Raw genomic sequence first — 16,651 nt, 5'->3', positions numbered from 1 at the left:
CAGAAGAGAAATTAAAGAAAGAAGAGAGAAATAAAGAAAATTAATAAAACTAAAAGCTGGTTCTTTTCAAAATGAATGTGATATGTATCAATTATTAAAAAAACGGATTCTTTAAAAAAAAAAAACGGATTCTTTGTGAAAATAACAAAATTGATCCATATTTAGTTTGATCAGAATAAAAAGAAGAAAGACACAATTGCCAATATCAGGAATACAAGATAGGTAATAAGAGTACATTCAGAATCCACAAATATTAAATGGACAATAAAGAAATATCATGAACTTTATGCCATTAAATTCAATAAACTAGATGAAAAATATGAGAACTACCAAAGCACATTCCAAAAGAATAGATTGCCCGAATTATAGAAATGGTTTCCAAGTAGGGCCACTGGTGAGTTCAACCAAATATTTAAGGGAGAAATACTTATTTTATACAACTCTTCCGGAAAATTAGGAGATAATACTTCCCAACTCATGCTATGAAACCGTTATTACCTTGATACCAAAATCTTACAGTCATTTCTAGAAAACTAGACCAATATCTTGTCTAAACAGAAGTTTAATAAATCAAGTCAGTTGTGACCTGCAATCATGACAAATCATATATATGTCGTGTAGAGATATATATTTAAAAGGTAACATATCATGCAAGATAAAAGAGTAAAATAGAAACGTCCTCATCCTCATGATGGGCATATGAAAAACCTACAGGTGACATGAAAAAGGCAAGAGTGTCCACTCCTTTCTTCAGCCAACATTATTGGAATTGCTCTACCCAGTGCAGTAAGGCAAGAAGAGATAAAAAGCATACAGATTGTATAGGAAGAAGTAATCAATTTGCTTTTATTCACAGGCAGCTATGTCCATGTAGAAAATTTAATTGAATCTACTCCCCCACCCCCGCCCCCACCCCCTCCCGCCATAAAAAAAGCTCCTAGAGACACCTGGGGCTTAGTTAAGTATCTGCCTTTGGCTCAGGTCATGATCTCAGAGTCCTGGATCAAACCCCAAGTCAGGCTCTCTGCTAAATGGTGAGTCTGCTTCTCCCGCTCCTTCTGCCCCTCCTCGCTGCTTGTGTGCTCTCACTCTTACATAAATAAATAAGATGTTTTTGTAAAAAAAAAAAAGCTTCTAAAGACTAATAAATGTTTCTGGAACATAAGATCACTGTTTTGAAACCCAGTTGTATCTTTATATGCTAACAAAGCACTAACATGAATAGACATTTTAAGAATACATTTTATAGTAACATCAAAAAATATAAAATATGAGCAAATCTGACAAAATATGTGCAAGACCTGTACACTGAGAAGTAGAAGACATTGCAGATAGAAATTAAAACCTAAATAGAGAATACATGTTGGTCAAAGACTCAATATTGTCAAATTTCTCCCCTCAAACTATAGATTCAACACAATTCCAAATCACATTTCTAGTAGGCATCTAAAAAATTGAGAGAGAAAAAAACTTGAAATTGAATTTACCTATCATAGAATTCATCCTTTTAAATTATAAAATTCAGTGGTTTTAGTATATTCACAAAGTTGTACAACCGTCACCACTATCTAATTCCACAATATTTTAATCACTCTCCTTTCCCTCTAAAAATTCCCAACCCTCAGCAACCACTAATCTACCTTGTCTTTGGGTTTACCTATTTTGGACATTTCATCTAAATAGAATCATAGTATGTAGCCTTTAATATTTTCACTTAACACAGAGTTTTAAAGTGTCATCCATGTAACATGAATCAATATTTCATTGCTTTTTATGGATGAATAATTTTCCATTCTGTGGATATACCACATTTAATTAATCCATCAACTGAGGGATCTTTGAGTTGTTTTCAATTTCTGGTTAATGAATTGCATATACTTAGATGTGCAATTACTAGATTAGATAGTAACTCTGTATTTAACTATTTAAGGAATTGTGAGACTGTATTCCAAAATAGTTGCACTATTTTACATTTTCACCAGCAATATATGAAGGTTTCAGTTTCTCCGTATCCTTGCCAGCACCATTGTCTGTCCTTTTATTATAGTCATCCTACTGGATATGGTGTGGTATCTCATTATTTTGATTTGTATCTCCCTAGTGATTAATGATGCGAAGTATCTTATCTGTTCTGGTTATATACGGTTTTTTGGAGAAATGTCTATTCTGATCCTGTTGCTTTTTAATTGGATTGTCTTTTTGTTCTTATGTTTTAAGTGTTTATATATTCTGGAATATGTATCAGGTATATGATTTCCAAAAATTGTCTCCCATTCTTTTTTTTTTTTTTATTGTCTCCCATTCTGTAGATTTTTTACTTTCTTTTTTTTTTTTTTAAGAATTATTTATTTATTTATGATAGACACAGAATGAGAGAGAGAGAGAGAGAGAGGCAGAGTGTGTCACAGGCAGAGAGAGAAGCAGGCTCCATGCCGGGAGCCCGACGTGGGACTCAATCCCGGACTCCAGGATTGCGCCCTGGGCCAAAGGCAGGCGCTAAACTGCTGAGCCACCCAGGGATCCCCTTTTACTTTCTTGATGGTATCTTTGAAGTATAGAAGTTTTTATTTTTATTTTGTATCTTTTTAAGATTTTATTTATTCATGAGAGAGAGAGAGAGAGAGAGAGAGGCCAAGACACAGGCAGAGGGAGAAGCAGGCCCCGTGCAGGGAGCCTGACTTGGGACTCGATCCTGGTTCTCCAGGATCACCCCCTGGGCTGAAGGCGGCACTAAACCGCTGGGCCACCAGGGCTGCCCTGGAGTATAGAAGTTTTTAATTCTGAGTCCAGTTTATATTTTTTCTATCTATGCTTGCTTCTAAGAGTTTTATAGGGGGTAGCCTGGATGGCTCAGCGGTTTAGCGCCGCCTTTGGCCCACGGTGTGATCCTGGAGACCCGGGATCGAGTCCCACATCAGGCTCTCTGCATGGAGCCTGCTTCCCCCTCTGCCTATGTATCTACCTCTCTGTGTGTGTGTCTTTAAAATAAATTTTAAAAATCTTTTAAAAAATAAGAGTTTTATTCTAGCTGTTACATTTATGACTTTGATCAGTTTTAATACTTGTATGTAGTGTGTGAGATAAGGACCAGTTGAACATATTAGAGAATCTAAAAGGACATCCACTCAGTAGAGAGAGGATAGTCTTTTAAACAAATGGCTGCTTGAGCATTAGGTATCTGCTTGGAAAAACAAAACCCCAAAACTGAATTTTGATCCATATCTGGCATCGTATACGAAATAATCTCAAAACAGATCATATAAACTATAAAACAGGAAAAAAAAAAAGAAAATCTTTGTGACATTGTGTTATGGAGGTGTCTTAAATGTGATACAGGGATCCCTGGGTGGCGCAGTGGTTTGGCGCCTGCCTTTGGCCCAGAGCGTGATCCTGGAGACCCTGGATCGAATCCCACATTGGGCTTCCGGTGCAAGGAGCCTGCTTCTCCCTCTCCCTCCCTCTCTCTCTCTCTCTCTCTCTGTGCGTGACTATCATAAATAAATAAAAATTTAAAAAAAAATGTGATACAAAAAGCATAGTTGATGAAATAAGGAACTTTATGCCATTAATTGTGTTTGATCAGGAATAAAAGCTTCTTCATATGATACTGTTAAAAAAAAATGAAAAGACAAACCACAATGTGGGGGAAATATTTGCAGTTCACTTAGTTGATGAAAAACTTATATTCAGAGTAAAGAATTCTCAAAACTTTATGAAGATAACATGAAAACCTAGTGGGAAATGTAGGCAAAAGAGTTGAAAGAAAATGGAGGGATGCCTGGGTGTCTCAGCGGTTGAGCATCTGCCTTCGGCTCAGGGTGGTCCCTGGGTCCCTGCGGGGAGGCTGCTTCTCCCTCTGCCTCTGTCTCTGCCCCTCTCTCTTTCTCATGAATAAATAAATAACATCTTTAAAAAAAACAACAAAATAGTTTTCAAAAACTACAAAGATACTCAACAATATTAGTCATTAGAGAAATGAGGCTTAAAACCACAATGAAGTACTATTATATGTGTATCAGAATTATTAAAATTTAAATGAATGACCAATAGTGTTGAAAAGGATGTGAAACAAGTGGTACTTTTATATACTGTTTTTGGAAATGAAATAGGGAATTTTTAAAAAAGCTAAATACACATTTACTACAGAAACCAGTTATTCCACTCCTACATATTTACCCAAAGGAAATGAGAGCATTATCCATATGTGAATACTGATATGTGAATGTTCATAGCAGTGTTATTTGTAATAGAGAAAATTGGAAGCAACTCCAAATGCCCATCAGTAGCTGAATGGATAAGAAAATTATAGTATATTCATCTGATGAAGTCCTACCCAGCAATTGAAAGGAATGAAGTATTGGTTGGTACGTAAAAACAAAGATGACTCTCAAGATGATTATGTGGTGTAAAGGAAGCCAAACAAAAACAGTACATCTAATTTTTATAAATGATTCAAGAAAATGGGGCACCTGTGTGGCTCAGTGTTTGAGCGTCTGCCTTTGGATCAGGTCATGATCCTGGGGTCCTAGTATTGAGAACCGTATCAGGCTCCCTCCCCACAGGGAGCCTACTTCTGCCTCTGCCTATGTCTCTACCTCTCTCTCTGTCTCATAAATAAATAAAATCTTTTTAAAAATCAAGAAAATGCCTGTAGTAACAAAACAGACTTAATTTTCATATAAAATTCTACAAAATGCACATTAGTCTATAGTTGCAAAATAGAGATAAGTGATTTTCTGGGGACAGGGCAGTACACTTGGAGAGACAATAAGGAGAGATTACAAAGGACTACTAGGAGGACTACTTTGAGGGAGATGAATATATTCATCATTTTGGTTGTGATGGTTTCATATTTGCTTTGCTGTGTCTTACCTAATAGTTCACTTTAAATATGTGCATTTTATTGTATATTAACTATATATCAATATATCAGAAATAACAAATACCAGCTCTTTTGTGTTTAGCTTAAGGGTATTCTCCTCCCTTAAAAATAAATTCATTGTTTTATTTCGTCCATTAGATACATTAGATACAAAATTACTGTTGGGTTCTGATACATAAATCATTTACTCACACTCTTGATTTGTGGGAAACAGCATAAAAGTCTTAATTTTTAAACTTTTCATTCTTTTCCTAAGTTTTCTTCAAGGCAGTCTGTTAATAGTAAAAGAAAATGGATATATTAGAGTAAACCAGTTTGTGTTTGAATCCAGTTTCTATAGTCTTCTGTATGTGTAACCTTCGGCAAGCTAATCAATACCTGAACCTGTTTACTGATTAATTTGGAGATATCTACCACCTAATATTGTCTTGAAAAGTTACCTGAGAGGGGATCCCTGGGTGGCGTAGCGGTTTGGCGCCTGCCTTTGGCCCAGGGCGCGATCATGGAGACCCGGGATCAAATTCCACATCGGGCTCCCGGTGCCTGGAGCCTGCTTCTCCCTCTCCCTATCTCTATGCTTCTCTCTCTCTCTCTCTCTCTCTCTGTGACTATCATAAAAAATAAAAATAAAAAATAAAAAAAAAGTTATCTGAGAGAGCAGTGTTTTCTAGTAACACTTTTCACAGTACCTGCAATTTTCTGTATGATCTTGGGCAAGTTACTCAGTTTCCCTGAAAATATTTTCCAATACAAAATGGAGATACCTATCTAATAGGATTGATTGTTTGGAGAACTGACTGAGATAATGTGGTTGTCTACTGTAATATGTCTCATGCATATAAAGGTTTAGAATATGTAAGCTTCTTTCATCTTTAGCAGGTTCTGAAAATATATTCCAAATTATTAGTTTCCCCAGCAAGAATTAAAAATTACAACTGGGTTTAAAAAACTGAGCTTGGGATCCCTGGGTGGCGCAGCGGTTTGGCGCCTGCCTTTGGCTCAGGGCGCGATCCTGGAGACCCGGGATCGAATCCCACGTCAGGCTCCCGGTGCATGGAGCCTGCTTCTCCCTCTGCCTGTGTCTCTACCTCTCTCTCTCTCTCTCTCTGTATGACTACATAAATAAAAAATAAAATAAAATAAAATAAAATAAAAATAAAAAACTGAGCTTAAAAAATTAATGCTTAATTTGCATCTACTATTAAAGTCTGTATTATACAATTTAAAGTTTTATAACTTCTGCTCTAAAGGAAGATTTTTCTCAAAGTTTAGTGTAATTCTGTGCCCATAGATTGATCCTAGATGGAATAAATAACTTTCTCTCCATCCTTTCAGAATTTTTCCAATTTCTAGATTTATGTTACATCTAGTTAGGAATAGTGTGTTCTCATTATGGAGATGCTACTGAGAACAATTTTGCTTCCAATGTTTTTTCATTTAAGACTGGCTCAATCTACTTTATGGTGTATATAACTCAATGAACTGTATCTGTTTCTGTATTTTGAAAAGTCAGGTAAAAGGGCCAGATAATAATAAGTAAGTCTCAGATTAGGACTGTCATGTGTAACTCATGGTATTGCTTCTAGATCTCTGGCCTGTCCTGTACTAAATTTTTAGTTTAACCAGAAATTTGATAATGATCATAGAATTAGCATTACATTTGAACGACTACTTCCGCTTGAGATTTTGGGGGAGGAATCTAGATCGTGGGCCTTCTGGCATAATGATTTTTTTCATAAGATGCCCTTTTGTGGTTTCCAGCCCATATGCTTCAGGGTCATTAAAAGGTTATCTGTTTGCTTCTGAATTTCCTTCATCAGCTAATACTAGAATGACCAGTGTTACCATGTGGAGGATCTCCTACTTAAAACATTTGGGAAATTTTCTTTCAGATCCCTTGGCATTTTTTTAAAGGTCACCTTAGTATTTTTTTAAAAAGCTTTATAAAAAGTTATGTCTTTAAATACTGTTCATTGACTACTGGTGCACATTGTATCTTTTTTTTTTTTTAAATTTTTTTTTTTAATTTTTATTTATTTATGATAGTCACAGAGAGAGAGAGAGGCAGAGACACAGGCGGAGGGAGAAGCAGGCTCCATGCACCGGGAGCCTGATGTGGGATTCGATCCCGGGTCTCCAGGATCGCGCCCTGGGCCAAAGGCAGGCGCCAAACCGCTGCGCCACCCAGGGATCCCCACATTGTATCTTTAAAGTAGCAGTTTGAAATATTTTGAAAATGTAGATTTATATGTGAATTTCAGAGCTTTCTTCAGAATTCATTAAATACTTATATTAGTCTCTGTGAGTTTAAATAATGTATGATGTTTATACTAAAGTATTTAGATATATGTACTATTGTTTCTTTTTATTTATTGAGTTTACTTTTTTCTTTGCAGATGGTGATGCCCAGTCACTTAAGGAACATCTTATTGATGAATTGGATTATATACTATTGCCAACTGAGGGCTGGAATAAACTTGTCAGCTGGTACACATTGATGGAAGGTCAGGAACCAATAGCACGAAAGGTACATATTTAGAATAAGTGAATAAAATCATTTTTTTTAAATAGTTCACATATTATTGTTAATTTAATGACTCATGAAGCCTCATCAATCTTCTAGGAGAAAAAGATCAAAATGTTACTTTTTATAACACTGTATAATAATAATAATAATAACAGCTAACACCTGTAGAGGATTAACTATTTGCTAACCACTGTTATAAATATCAAATTATTAAGTTAATAATTTAATCCTCATAGGAAGCTCTATAGGGTAAATATTATTACCTTCATTTTATAGATGAGAAATGAGGACAGAGGTTGAGAAGCTCAGGGTCTTTTAGAAAGTCACATCAAGTTAGAAACTTGGGAATCTGTTTTCTTAACCACTGTGCTAGAAGTTTTACAATTATAGTCTAGAAACATTAAAGATGGCCCATTATCTTTCCTTTTTGGAACTAAAAAGTCATTTATGAAAGTGAAGATGTCATTGTAGCAGAATACCAAATGTTTAAAGTAGATTTGCCAGTCTTACATGATAAGTATTTGTTAGTGTATCAGGCAGGGAAGGGGAAAGAAGGTAGGATTTGGAGACCAGAATCTCTGAGCATATAATTATTTATCTGTGTTGGTTTTTTCTGCACAGAAATGATTAAAAAGCCAAAGTATGTAACACAAGGGTATAAACCTCTAGTAGACCAAACCATGCATGGATTTATTTATAACTGGCTGCAGAGTAGCTGTATTAAGAATTTGTATGTATATATTGATGGTTTAGTTATAGAATTTAAATCTTGTTTCTAAATAGAATGTGAATGTACCTTTGATTTGGTTCAGTTTAGTTTTGTTCCTTAACCTCACTCAGCCTTCTCTTGTAACCATTTCAAAATTAGGATTTTTGTCATTATGAATGCTAGCCTTATACATGTAAAATGACTTATTGTTATATCTGTAGTTGGTAGAGAATTGACTGTTTTGATCAATTGAAGGATAGATTGTTTAGTTCTAAAACTGCTTAGCAGAAGTTTTTTCCTGGAATAAAGGAAAGTCTGTGCCTGGAATATTTTCAGATATGCTAAACTATATTACTTTAACCTTAATGATATACATTTTTATTTTCTCTTAATAGAAGATAGCATATTATACTGTACAAGTATTTGGTATGGCAAACAGACAACAACTTTGTTGGCATTACTTTTTGAAAGAACACATAGTAGGATTTCTTAAAATCTGTATCTAATAGCAAATTGAATTTAAATAAATTAAAATCAGGGATGCCTGGATGGCTTAGTGGTTGAACATCTGCCTTTGGCTCAAGTCGTGATCTCGGGGTCCTGGGATCGAATCCTGCATCAGGCTCCCTACAGGAAGCCTGCTTCTCCCTCTGCCTATGTCTCTGCCTCTCTCTGTGTGTTTTTAAATAAGTAAGTAAGTAAGTAAGTAAATAAATAAATAAATAAATACATCTTAAAAAAAATAAAATACATAAAAAATAAAAATCATGAAAACTTCACACTAGTAGAAAGAAACAAAGTTTCTCTATTAGGAAGCCATATATTTATTTTTAATAAGATAGTCTGAATTTATTCAACCTGTAAGATAATATTTAAATGTTAGTATGCGTAAAATTATCTTTACTTTGCCCCATGTGACAGTGAAATTTACTTAAAGGATAACTGTTATTTTAGGGTCTGAAGCCCAACGTTGAATTTTACTAATCTCTGATTGAATTGAGGAATCTAAGACTGGTGGATACAAAAACAAAGTTAACCATCTCTTTGGACCTCAAATCATCTCTCAGATATTTTGTTTATAGAGTCAGAAACTCAGTTAAAACAACGACGACAGAATAGGCAAAAATGAACAAGAGATACAGTGGAACCCAAATCCAAGTTAGAAACAATAGACAGTAGAAAGAGACTCATAAAGAATCCAGATAATGAAGTTATATAGAAACTTTAAAATACTGTGCTAATTATGTTTTAAAAAATAAGGTAGTTGAAAGACAAAACTATTAAGATCTAAATGTGATTCTATACTTCTAAAATATATTTTATATATATTTTATATGTATATATAAATAATATAAAAAGATTAAGAAGTAAATGCTCAGTATTTGAATAAAACACTAAGTAGAACCAGAGAAAATTTGTAAACTAAATAACATCAGTTGAAAAATATACAGACTAAAGCTTAGAGAGACTGTGGGATGGAATATACAGAAATAAGCAAAGAAAATTGGAGCACAGTGCATAAATTTAATATACATAGAAGTGGGCTCTTAGGGGAATCCCTGGGTGGCTCAGGGATTAGGTTTAGCGCCTGCCTTCAGCCCAGGGCGTGATCCTGGAGTCCCGGGATCGAGTCCCACGTCGGGCTCCCTGCATGGAACCTGCTTCTTCCTCTGCCTGTGTCTCTGCCTCTCTCTCTCCTCTGTGTCTTTCATGAATAAATAAATAAAATCTTTAAAAAAAAAAAAAAAAGAAGTAGGCTCTTAGAAGGAAGGAATAGGGTAGAAGTAACATTGAAAATAATAGCTGAGGGATCCCTGGGTGGTGCAGCGGTTTGGCACCTGCCTTTGGCCCAGGGCGCGGTCCTGGAGACCCGGGATCGAATTCCACGTCGGGCTCTCGGTGAATGGAGCCTGCTTCTCCCTCTGCCTGTGTCTCTGCGCCTCTCTCTCCCTCTGTGACTATCATAAATAAATAAAAATTAAAAAAAAAAAAAGAAAATAATAGCTGAAAATTTTCTAAGACTGATGAAAGGTGACATGCTATATAGAGTCAAGAAATGCCGTGAAACCCATGCTAAAAAATCTATGAAACAAAAGCATCCCATTAAAACTGTTCAAAAGCAAAGGCAAAAAATTCCTAATAGTAGCCAGAAAAAGGAAAGTCTGTTATTTTCAAAGTAAGAATAAACAATGATTTCTCAAGAGAAATGAAAGCTTAAAAGTAACGGTCTTCAACATGATGAAAGAAAATAACTGCCAACTTAGATTTCTGTAACAAAGGAAAGGACTCTTCAGAAAAGGATCCTTTAGGTGGTGAAAACTATTTTCAAGTAAACAACTTGATTGAATTTGTTAGTAGCAGACCTGCACTAAAGGAAATAGAAAACAGTCTTCAGAATGGAAGGGAGATTATTCCATATGGAAGCTTGGAGACAAAGGAAAAACTGTAGACTGACAACAGTAAATATTGTGAATAAGTCTTAAGGCAGACTGTTTAAAATGCTGGTGATTTCTTACTGGGATGAATATATGCATATATTTTAAATATATAATACTTGCATATATATTGAAATAGTAGCCTCCTACTTTACCTCCGATGTTCTCCTCTTTATATCCATGTGCTTGGGTAGTCTCCTGTGGCTAGTAACCTATAGCAGAAGTTATAGTAGATATATCACTTTCAAGATTAGATTTTAGAGTCAAGGGAGTCAAAAGGTACAAATTTCCAGTTATAAAATAGGTGAGTTATGGATATGTAATATATAGCATGGTGACTGTAGTTAATAATACTGTAGACCTTAAATGTTCTCATCACAAGAAAAAAAATTTGTAATAGGATGATGGATATTAACTAAACTTACTGGGATCATTTCACAACATAGACAAATACTGAATCATGTTTTACATCTGAAACTAATATATATGTCAGTTTTGCCTCATTAAAATAAAAAAGATCAGATTATAAAAGACACCTTGGGTACACACTCCCACTTGCTCTCATTTCTCATTCTGGGAATTCAACTGCATACTCAGGCACCCTGTGGTGGGGCTCATGGTAAGGAACTGAGATCTCTGACCAGTAGAGATAAATGGAGGCCTGCTAACAGCCATGGGAATGAGCTTGGAAATGAATCCTCCAGTCTCATTCTGCTTTCAGATAATTGAAGCCCCAGCCCACAGCTTGACAGCAATCTTTCAAGAGATCTCAAGCCAGAACAACCCAGCTAAGCTGCTCCAGATTCTTGACCCTTAGAAACTATGTGAAATAACATTTTACTCTCGTAAGTTGCTGAGTTTTGGGGTGATTTATTATGCAGCAGTAGAAAACTGATAACTAATTTTGGTACCTGGAAATAGTGTGCAAAACTCGAATTGTGGTGGTGGCTTTAGAACCAGGCAGGAGGTAGAAGTTGTAAAAACCTGTAAGAGTTTTAATGAAAGCCAAAGGTGCCTTGAATAAATGGTTAGTAGAATTGTAGACTTTGAGGAGGCTGCTAGTGAGGACTTACAGGAAAGTGAGGAAAATCTTTTTGGAACCCAGGACAAAGTGATCTTTATTATAAGGTAGCAGAAAGTTTTGCAACATGTCAACTGCATGAATTGAAAGGTAAATAATATATCCAGTGAGCTGAATGATCTGCCAAAACTGCCTGATTTTTCTTGTGCTGCGTAGAGTCAGATGTAAGAAGAGAGAAAGAAACTAAAGAAAAGGCTCTTAAAAAGGAGCTAATACTTACTAGTCTTTAAGGATTTCTGTCCTCTCCAGATCACAAACAATGCTGAAACTATATATTCCCAAGCAAGATGAAACACAAGGCACTCTCAGGAAAGCATGATCTAAGGTTAAATTAGCCAAGGGTACAACTGTAAAATTCTTTTTAAGACCTCAGAAAAATCAAAAGTGGTGCCTCACAATCCTGTTCAGACAAAAGGCCCTTTAAAAAATTTCAGGGTATACTTCATACTTCCTCTCAGCATGTGACTTCTAAGAACAGTAGGGCTTCTAACAAGCTTAAGGGTATTGCCCTTCAGTCTTCTCAGCATAAACCAGGATAGGACATATCTAGAGGACATTAGTGGATGTGACTTTTTGTCTAATGGAATTAGACTGCAATTAGATCCACTGGAGACCTATGATGTTTTCAAGAACCACATCTTCTTGGACTGCAGGGACAGTGTAAAATCAGAGGTCTCCTAGACTTCTACAAGCAGGAGTCAGACTGAGAATTTACTCATCTGTAAACACATGCTAACTTTCATGGAAATAGTAGGACTCAGGAAGCAGAATCAAGTGGTGAAGAGTCATTTTCAGGTAAGGGCAGAATAGGCCCTAATGAAGGATAAGTATTTGCCCAGGTAGATTTCAGAATTTCTGTAGACCATTGACTCCTTTGTTCCTCTTTCCTCCTTGCCCCTTTTAACAGGAATATCTAAAAAATTATCTTCTGCATGCCCCACCAATGTTATTTTGGGTATATGTGGTGCAGAAAAGTCATCTTGTAGTTCACAGAATTATAGAGAACTTTACTCAACGTGCTTAAGCTATACCCAAGGATCCTTATCTGCACCTGGATCAGATATAAACGACAAGTTTCTGAACTTGGAGGGGTGATACTACTGGGGGGCTTTGTAGGTAGTGAATGTACTTTTTGCATGTTGTGGGGAGGGACTGTGACTTACTGGGAGCCAGAGAGTGGACTGTGGTAGCCACCCTCATAATGCTCCCCAGTGATACATCTCCTGGTATTCATACTCTTGTGTAATCTCTCACATTGTACTGGAGTTAGTCTTGACCAGCAAAATATGGCAGAAGTAATAATATGTTACTCCTGGGATTAGTTTCTAAAAGATGGGGAGTGCTTTTTTGCGCTCTTGTGCGCATGCACTCACTCTCTCCCTCTTCTGTCAATCACTCTGAGTGAAGCCATATTGCCATGTAGGTATCCTATAGAGGCACTCAAATAATGAACTAAATCTCCACCAACAGCTGGAGAGAATCTGAGGACTGCCAACAACCACATGATTGATCTTGGAAGCAGATTTATACAACATGATTAAACAGCACGACCTAATTGATATGTCTTGCACTTAGTATATGCAGAATACAAATTCTTCTTAAGTGGAATTATTACCAAAATTGACCTTTTGCTGTACCATCAGGCAAATCCCAATATATTTCTTTTTTTTCCCCCAATATATTTCTAATGATAGAAACTATTCAGTGTATTTTCTGCCCCAGTGGAATTTAGAAGTCAGTAGCAAAAAAGTAACTAGACTGTCTCCTAACTCTCTAGAAACAGAACAATATATTTCTAAAGTAATCCTTAGGTCAAAGAAGAAATACAAAGTAAAATTAAACATTTTAAACTCAATGATAATAACAATACAATATAAAAGAATGATTAAAGGCATTCTTACAAGGAATGGGATAGCTTAGATGCATATATTAGAAAAGAAGAAAGTCAAAATCTATTGTCTCAAGAAGTTAAGAGAAGAAAAGGAAATTAAGCCTAATCAAGAAATGATAATAATAAATAGACATTCGTAAAATAGGAGTAAAAACTATATTAAATGAACAAAGTTGACTCCTAAAGAACAGTGAAAGTAGACCAGTAAAACAAATATCAATTCTGGGAAGACTGATCAAAAATAAAATAATGCCTGGGGTCGGGGGTGGTCACCAAATTTTTTCTGTAAAGGGCCATATAGTAGTCTCTGTGGAAGGTATTAATCTCTGCTGTTTTGGGTATATCCATAAACGATATATAAATGAATGGGCATGACTATGTTCTAGTAAAATATTACTTACAAAAATAGATGACAAGTCACATGTAGCCCGTGGGTCATAGCTTGCCCATCCTGATCTCGGCCCTGGTTAATGCCTGCCAACATCAAAAAAAGAGAGGCAGCTAGATATTATTGCATCTTATTGCAGTCAATTGCAGTGTATGGGCTTTATTTGGATCTTAATAAAAATAAGACTGGTTCAATTAGAATATTGATTGGATATTTGATATGAAGGGATTAGTTTTATTTTTTTTTTAGATGTGATACAGAATTATGGTTTTGAGTCCTTTTTTTTGAAGAAATATATCCTGAAATATTTGTGAATGGAATTTTTACATGTAGAATTTGTTTGTAAAGTATTAACACCTATGATTTTGTGCTTGTTGTTATCCTTCTCTACTTGTTGATTTTTATCACTAGTAAGCATAAAAAGTATATCAGGTTTATCAATATATTTCATGGTTTTCTACAAAATGCTCTCTAATTTCATGGCAAAATAAACAAACAGAAGTTATGTTTATTTTAATTCAATATGAATTTGTATTTCCCCTCACTAATTTAGTAGAGACTGTACCTTCATTGTGGCCATCAGTTAATGGAAATATTTTTATCTAGTCGTAAGTTTTATTTTTTTTAATATTTATTCATAAGAGATACAGAGAGAGAGGGGGGCAGAGACATAGAGAGAGAAGCAGGGTCCTCGAGGGGAGCCTGATGTGGGACTCAGTCTCGGGATTACACCTTGAGCTGAGGGCAGACACTCCAACACTGAGCCACCCAGGTGTCCCCTAGCCATAAGTTTTAAATTTTGGACAGGAAGCCAGATTTCATCTTTTTTTTTTTTAATTTTTTTATTTATTTATGATAGTCATAGAGAGAGAGAGAGAGAGAGAGAGAGAGAGGCAGAGACATAGACAGAGGGAGAAGCAGGCTCCATGTACCAGGAGCCTGATGTGGGATTCAATCCCAGGTCTCCAGGATTGCGCCCTGGGCCAAAGGCAGGCGCCAAACCGCTGCGTCACCCAGGGATCCCGCCAGATTTCATCTTAATGCTTGCTCTTTGTTCATAATAATATAATATTATAATTCACTTAGAAAAAATATTTTGGTGGTCCCCTCTAATTCTGAAACGTAACTATTATTTCTGAATATTCATGTTCCAGTCTTATTTCAAATGTGTATTTTAATTGTCATAGTAATTAGGTAAATATAACTTGTACATTGTTTTTTATAAGCCTGTTTCTTCCTGTTACACAGTCTTCATAACCAGTATTTTAAATGGTCATTTTTAGTGCTTTTTAAATAAGGTAGTAGATTTTATATAAACAAATATAAAGATGTTATATAAATAAATAATTCTATAATAGTAATAACACTAATACATAAATACACTATTTTTTTCTGCTTAGCTACTTAGTTTTAATTTTTCATATAGTGTGGTTCTTCAAATAAAAATAGTTGGGAGGACAAGAGATAAAAAAAAATAGTTGGGAGGACAAACTCATATTTTCTCTAAAAGAACAACTTTTTGGGACGCCTGGGTGGCTCAGTGGTTGAGCGTCTGCCTTCGGCTCAGGGCATAATCCCGGGTCTGGGGATCGAGTCCCACACTGGGCTCTGCTTGAGGAGCCTGGTTCTTCCTCTGCCTGTGTCTCTGCTCTCTCTCTCTGTGTCTCTCATGAATAAATAAATAAAATCTTAAAAAAAATAATAGCTTCTTAATACACTACGTTTGGAAGTAGTAAAGTATCTGATAATAGTGGTATCTGAGTACTGATGATGAGAGTTTTAACAATATAAGATATTGTTGGTGGGAAGAAAAATAATGGTTAGAAAAATCCTGAAACTCAAAGTGGATTTTGAAATAATCTTGGTGTTTTGTTTTCATTATTTACAGTGACTTTCTAACAGTTAAATCACCAGATTCTTTACAAGAGTCTATCGATGTTATGAATATTAATCTTCATTTTTATTTTTTATTTTTTTTTTTTAAGATTTTATTTATTTATTCAGAGACAGAGAGAGGCAGAGATACAGGCAGAGGGAGAGGGAGACGCAGGCTCCGTGCAGGGAGCCCAATGTGGGACTCAATCCTGGGTCTCTAGGATCACACTCCAGGCTGCAGGCGGCGCCAAACCGCTGCGCCACCGGGGCTGCCCTAATCTTCATTTTTAAAAAACTATGCTTGGTTTAGAAAAATATATCTTAATATAAATCATAATGAGAGATTTTCTTTTTTGTTATTTTATCCTGTTTTGTTATGCCATTACCTGCTCTATTGTTGATCATTTTTCTCCAAAAAACAATGAGGCCTCTAGGCACCTCAGTTTCAGCAACCTATTAATGATTAGTACTAATATTGTTTTAGGATTGTTACTCAGATATTGAGTCCCAGAGCAAAAATTTCTGATAGGAATGTATTTCTAGTTTTTCTACTTAAATATAGCTACATATAATCCTATAAAATTAAATGATATGGTATCTTTTGCTACATTCTTAATCTCAAAATGAAGCATAAGAGATTTAAAACAAATTTCATTAGTTAGAAGACAGTTTATATATTAGTTTGTAAAATTAATGAAGAGCTGGAGAGGTATAGGCTGTCACCTCTTTTAGAAATGTGAATGTAACAAGTATAATTAAGAAAATATAAATTACAAAGTATTATAAAAAATTAGTGTTGGATTGGACATTAAATATTAGCTAAACTACATTTGAATTTTTTGAACTTAAACAATTTCCCTGCA

The 16,651-nt window shown here is 35.4% G+C and overlaps 1 protein-coding gene across 5 annotated transcripts in view; it reads left to right on the top strand.

Annotated features, from left to right (window-relative positions):
* The window catches only part of USP15 (ubiquitin specific peptidase 15), a 121,850-nt gene that overhangs the window by 24,078 nt on the left and 81,121 nt on the right, over positions 1–16,651 (top strand). For all 5 annotated transcript variants that reach the window (XM_041755030.1, XM_041755029.1, XM_041755034.1 and 2 more), the window contains exon 3: positions 7,279–7,409. In XM_041755030.1, the coding sequence (XP_041610964.1) occupies positions 7,279–7,409 (131 nt within the window). The remainder of the gene's footprint in view (positions 1–7,278; positions 7,410–16,651) is intronic.

This window comes from Vulpes lagopus, chromosome 5 (genome assembly GCF_018345385.1).
Source record: "Vulpes lagopus strain Blue_001 chromosome 5, ASM1834538v1, whole genome shotgun sequence".
Taxonomy (NCBI): Eukaryota; Metazoa; Chordata; class Mammalia; order Carnivora; family Canidae; genus Vulpes; species Vulpes lagopus.
The sequence above is the reverse complement of the archived record's forward strand: the minus strand, read 5'-3'. Positions and strand labels throughout refer to the sequence as shown.